The sequence below is a fragment of the Gastrolobium bilobum genome, unplaced genomic scaffold, assembly GCF_033153095.1.
Source record: "Gastrolobium bilobum isolate Gb01-03AN ecotype WA unplaced genomic scaffold, APGP_CSIRO_Gbil_v1 utg728, whole genome shotgun sequence".
Classification (NCBI taxonomy): domain Eukaryota; kingdom Viridiplantae; phylum Streptophyta; class Magnoliopsida; order Fabales; family Fabaceae; genus Gastrolobium; species Gastrolobium bilobum.
In genome coordinates, this window is record NW_026899225.1 from 317,375 (window position 1) to 323,472 (window position 6,098).

A 6,098-nucleotide genomic window follows, 5' to 3' on the forward strand; every position below is an offset into this window, starting at 1 on the left:
ATGTTTTTGTTTTTTTATGCAGCATTAATAGGGCTAATAATTATCCATGCAGAAAATAGTGGGATATACAACTAAAGAAAAGTAGAGGTATTTTTTACTCATAATATACAACAAAAGAAAAGTAGTGGGACATTAAATGAGCTGTCTGCCACCAAATATTTTTCAAAAGTTTTCCCACCATTACAAAGTTAAAAAATCAAATTCAAAAATCAAATTTAAACATAAATTCAAAATTTAGAAGAGTTGAGTTATTATTAATTTGGAAATATCAATGTAGAATGCAGTGGGACATTGAATCAGTTGTATGCCACCAAAAATTGTTCACGTAATTTTTTATTTTATTTATTTTAAAATTTCGAATTTATTTTACAATATAAATAATTTTTCTATTTTACATTTTTTTTAATTTTTTTGTTTTTTATGTAGCATTAATAGGGCTAACAATTAACCCAATGGGTGCATCTCAGTTGGTAACTTGGCGCTGAGTTAGTGGGGTTGGATATGTGTTCGATTCCCGCTGAATGCATTCTTGGGGAGGGGGCTGAACCTTTAGCCATCACTGTTCCCTCGCACTCCGGATTATTCTCATAGCCGGCTCAAAGAGTCGAAGCTCGTGGGGATACCAGAGGGAGCCAACTCGTCTCAAAGAGATAATTAGGGTTGGGTAACTCCAAAAAAAAATAGGGCTAACAATTACCCATGAAAAAATAGTGGGATATACAACTAAAGAAAAGTACAGGTATTTTTTACTAATAATATATAACAACAAAAAAGTAGTGGGAAATTAAATGAGTGGTCTGCCACAAAAAAAATTCCAAAATTTTTCCCACCATTACAAAGTTAAAAATTCAAATTCAAAATTCAAATTTAAACATAAATTCGAAATTTAGTAGAGTTGAGTTATTATTAATTTGGAAATTCCAATGTAGAATGCAATGGGACATTAAATGAGTTGTCAGCCACAAAAAATTATTCACATAATTTTCCATTTAATTTATTTCCAAATTTCGAATTTATTTTACAATATAAATAATTTTGTTATTTTACAAAAAAAAAAAAAAAATTATGCAACATTAATATGGCTAACAATTACACATGAAAAAATAGACAGATATAACATCATAGAAAAAAGATGTTTCTTTTTATAGACGCAAGCAACAAAAGAAAAGCAGTCAGAGATTAAATGAGCTGTGTGCTACAAAAAACTTTCCAAATCTTTTCCCACCATTACAATTTAAAATTCCAAATTGGAATCCTAAATTTGAAATCAATTCAAAATTCGAATTTTAAAAGATCTGAGTAATTCCAACGTATAAATCATTTAAAAGAGCTGAGTAATTCCAGTGCACAAATCAGTGGGACATTGAATGAGTTGTCTGTCACCACAACATGGTTAACTTAATTTTCCATTGATTTGTATTTCGAAAATCCAAATTTTTTTTAAATTCCACTGAATCAAGGTTAATAAAAATTCAAACTTTAAATTTTAAAAATAAGAAAAAAATTCAATGAAAATTATTATTTTGTTGGTTAATAAAAATGATTTGAACATTTAATAATTGTCAGTTAAAAAAAATAATTTCAACATTTCAAGATGTAACTCCAACAAAAAAACGTCACTTTAACATTTTGTTTTAATAACAACCAAATTTTTTGAATTCCACTGAATCATGGTCAATAAAAATTCATATTTTAAATTTTAAAAGTAAGGACCAAATGTTTTAATCAAATTCATTCTTTGTATACATCCAAATCATAGGTTGGGATGTTTTTAGTAGTTATAAATGTGATTTTTTGAAAAAAAAGAAAAGAAATTTTTGGAATTCAACACAACAACTCATCACATAACATGACATAAATCAACAGATTAGGATTCCATTGCAAAAAACATTGTTTATCAATATACATCACATAACATTATCATTGGCTGAACTCAACATAGCAAAACATCACAAAACGATTTGAATATTCAATAAATATCATAACATTATCATTAACTGAACTCAACATAGCAAAACATCACAAAACGATTTGAATATTTAATAAATGTCAGTTAAAAAAAAATGATTTCAACATTTCAAGATGTAACTCCAACAAAAAAACGTGACTTCACTATTGCTCTTGAAAAATGCTTTTGCTTGATATTTAGCTTGAACAACATCGACTTTTCGTTCAGAACATTTAACTCTTCTGGAAATTGATCCAAATCCTCACCCTACAGAAAAAAAAGGATGATCAATTAAACAGGGAAAAAAATATAAAACTATAGCGCGAACATAGTGCACTCTACGTCAAAATATACATTTTCAATATTTCATAGCAATGATAATACAAACCCTCTTGAAATGCAGCTCGCGCAATTCACCAGCACTCATCTCCAACAAAGACACACAGTAGCGATCAAACAGAAGAAATGATGCGGAATCCGTGTTATCCACAACTCTTACCTGAACACTAAATCTATCGTTTTGCAAAATTGTATATCAGAAAAAAAATATTAAGCTTATAGATTAAAGACAATTTAAAAACCAAGAACAATATATTACCTCGGATAGTAATATTCCCAATGTTTTTGGCAGTTCTTACAGTACCATTTCTCAAAATCCTCACAAACAGAAAATGGAAATTTTTTGCAAGACTTGTACCACCAGTTGTATTTGCTCTCAATAGATTTTATAGTCTCATACGTGATGCAAGTCGTAACCTTAAATATAGCGATCACAGGCCAACAATTCACATCATTCATACAGACTTAATATTATTCAAGAAAAGCGAAAAAACAAAAAATCGATATTTACCTCGCCACAAAGCTTCACATCACTGATAGACTTCTTTTCAGTCTCCTTCAAAAAATCACTTTCGTAAGAATAGGATGACTGAGTAAACAACTGAGTCATCCTCAGACTACTTTCCACACCATCACCCGAAATACTATAAAGAGAAAATTCATACACCGTAAATGATTAATCGAATAAATTGTCAAATAAGTTCAAGAATAACAAACACACCGTTTTTTGAACTCAACGATCTCTGGCATCTTCGTATCCATGACAATCCTCGTTGTATATTTTGTATTTGTTAACCCAACCTTACCTATCGAGTTGAGTATATCAAATAAAAACTGAAAAGCCAAAAAAAATGTTAATTAAACAGAACACAGAAGCATAACGTGTTGTCAAAAAAGATTGTTAAAATCATACCCCTAAAACATTTTATCCTGCCTAGCTGGACTATCATGACGTTATGAGGAGTGTCGCTAGTTGCCGTAAAAGATTGGACCTCATCCACATAATGCTCCCACAAAGTGCACTCCAGCTTGTGACCCCTTCATATAAGTTGCAGGAAAAAAGTAATACACGAAAAATATAAGCTAACAGAGCTCGAAAAAAATAATTTCTTTAAATCTACAATTTTAAATACCTTAGGTTGTCAAGCTCCAACACAACCATTTCGTCTTCCTACCAGATACCACACGTTCACAAACTTCACCAATTCTTGAGATTAAACCAATGACGTCTAAAAAAAAAAAAGAGCATACAAGAGTTTGTAAAAAAAATGCAAAAATTAAGGGGGGTGTATTGGATTGGGATTTCAAAGGATCTTAATGAATTGTTTTTCGATAAAAAAATTCGTTGATATTCGATTAAGATTTTAATGGATTGAAAAAAAAGTCATGTGATATTCGATTAGGATTTTAAAGGATTATTTTAAAATCTGTCCAAATCCGTTGGTATTCAATCAGGATTTTAAACAATGGAATCACAATCTCGTCGTATTCAAAAATCTAACGATTTTAATGGATTTTCTATTAGTGTGGATTTCGTGAGACTTTTTAGTGAAAAATATAAATAGGATGTCTCTCTCACAATATCACCCCAACCCTTAGGATTTCTTGAGATTTTTCTGTTGCAGTGTTTTCTTCTTCCTTTGGCAGGTTGACTGCTCGAAATTGTGTTCCGCCATGGGATGTTCGTCAAAACTAAAAAAAAAAAACATATTTTTGAGCGATTTTCTTCATAAAACAATCCAGAAACAACAAACCAACAAGATTTTAATATAATCTATCTCAAAAATAACATATTTTTGAGCTATTTTTGAGAAATTTTGGAAGTTTAAAAAGTGATTTTTCAAGCTATGGGTCGTGGTTTTTCTTGGCACAAAAACGTGTGATTTTTGTATTAAAAACAACATAAAATAGTGAAAAAATAACAGAAAAATTAAAACCCTCAAACCAATTTTCGTTTTACATCAATGAAGCAATATCAATTTAAAGAAAGATTGAAACTTTCATTATATGAACCCTATATTTCGTAACAATACATTCATGAACAAAATTCCTTCACTATAGGAAATGATTTCAAACAATTTTTGTGTCAATAGATAACTAAAAACTCATTTCTCAAAAGCGCCAAAGCAATTTAAGGTTTCAATGTATCGACTGAAAAAAATTTGAGAAATTTTCTAAACTTTCATGTAATTAAACCCAAAATTTCAGATTCAAAATTTTCTTAGAATATTCAATGAAAATATGCATATGATATATGGTTAGGAAACTCTTATCACGTAAAAACAAAACCCCAAGGTTTTCAAGTTCAATTTCAAAAAAGTTCAAACGAAATTTTATCATGAACTTTAGGTTCTATATGCAAATTTAGAATTATTTTTATAATTAAAAAAATTGGGTCTTATAATCATATATGCATAACTTTTATACCAAATGAAGAAGACAATTTTCAACCCATTAGATATGTGAAAAGCTGTTGTCTAGTAATTTTGAATGTTTGTCAAAAATTATATTATGTTTTACTGATTGAGAAAATTATATTAGGTTTTACTTTTTTTTATTAATTTCATTGCATTTATTTGTTATTTTTTTATGGAGAATATTATACTTACAACCTATTTTTGATTATAACCATATTTTAACCGTTGATTTCCGTCAATCAATAGTTATTATTTTCACAAATCAAACTCATTAATTAATATTTAACTTTGAAGTTAACCGTTGATATATGGTTATTATTTTCGCAAATCAAACTCAAATTCAAACTCAAACTTATTGAGAAAATTATATTAGATTTTATTGATATGTGAAGAGTTATTGCTTAGTAATTTTTGAGATAATTTTCAACCCGTTGTTAAGTTTACTTTTTTTATTAATAGCATTGTATTTCTTTGTTATATGTTTTTATTGACTCTTGTAATTTTGAATATTTGCTAAAAATTCATATAATTTTTTAAAATCTTATAAATCCATATTTTCCTTTCAAATCTTATGAATTCTATTAAAATCCTTTAAAGTCAAATGCTCTGAAATCTTGATTGTAAAAAAAGTTTTTTAAAAAAGTCTATAAAGTCTCTCCAATTCTAAAATATCTTTTAAAATATGTAGGATTTTTTATCTCAAAAAAGTCTTTTAAAATCCTAATCCAATACACCCCCTTAAAAAATGAAAAACAGTCAGGAAAAATATATTACCCACTAAATAATGAGAGTCAGATGTTTCTTTCTCAATGATGTCATAATCAACAAAATCAAATTCACTCGCAAAAATATTAGAATCAACAATTGATCTAAGATCAGTCCTCAAATTGAAAGACAAATGATACTGATGCTTGGTTGGCCTGAACGCATCGCTATTGAATCCAACTCCAAAGAGAGAACGAAGAAGCTAATTCCTTGAGGCTGTATGTTTTAACTGATATGCGTCAAAGGCAAAAAAAAGGAAAAATGAAGAGGAGCAACAAAATTGCCCATAAGCAATTGCATAGAACAATGAGAAGCAGATGTATTTTTTTAAATATTTAGCAATTCCAATGGAGAAAGTAGTTCAACATTAAATAGGTTGTCAGATTTCAAAAATCAAATTTAAATTTTAAACTCCAAAATTCAAATTCAAATGAGCTGTCTGCCACTACAATTTATAACAAATCTGTACCATTGATTTGAGTTATGAAATCTTGTCATCGATTTTCATTCAAAATTAGATTTTCTTTTATATTTGTTTTATTCACTAATTTACCAAAGAAGGAAAGTTTTTAAATTTTTGTAGTGTGAACGCAAAGCTGAAATTGGAGGAAGTGACACGTCAGCGGACT

General features: G+C 28.7%; 1 protein-coding gene across 1 annotated transcript; it reads right to left on the reverse strand.

The window, feature by feature from the left end:
• Positions 1-2,077: 2,077 nt before the first annotated feature.
• Positions 2,078-3,449, reverse strand: LOC133288541 (uncharacterized). The gene is made up of 7 exons (XM_061486323.1): positions 3,421-3,449; positions 3,265-3,325; positions 3,009-3,121; positions 2,799-2,931; positions 2,547-2,704; positions 2,337-2,460; positions 2,078-2,215 (listed from the first exon to the last, which is right to left on the reverse strand). Exons 1-7 carry the CDS (start codon positions 3,447-3,449, stop codon positions 2,078-2,080), a joined length of 756 nt encoding a protein of 251 aa, XP_061342307.1.
• Between the last annotated feature and the right edge of the window lie 2,649 nt (positions 3,450-6,098).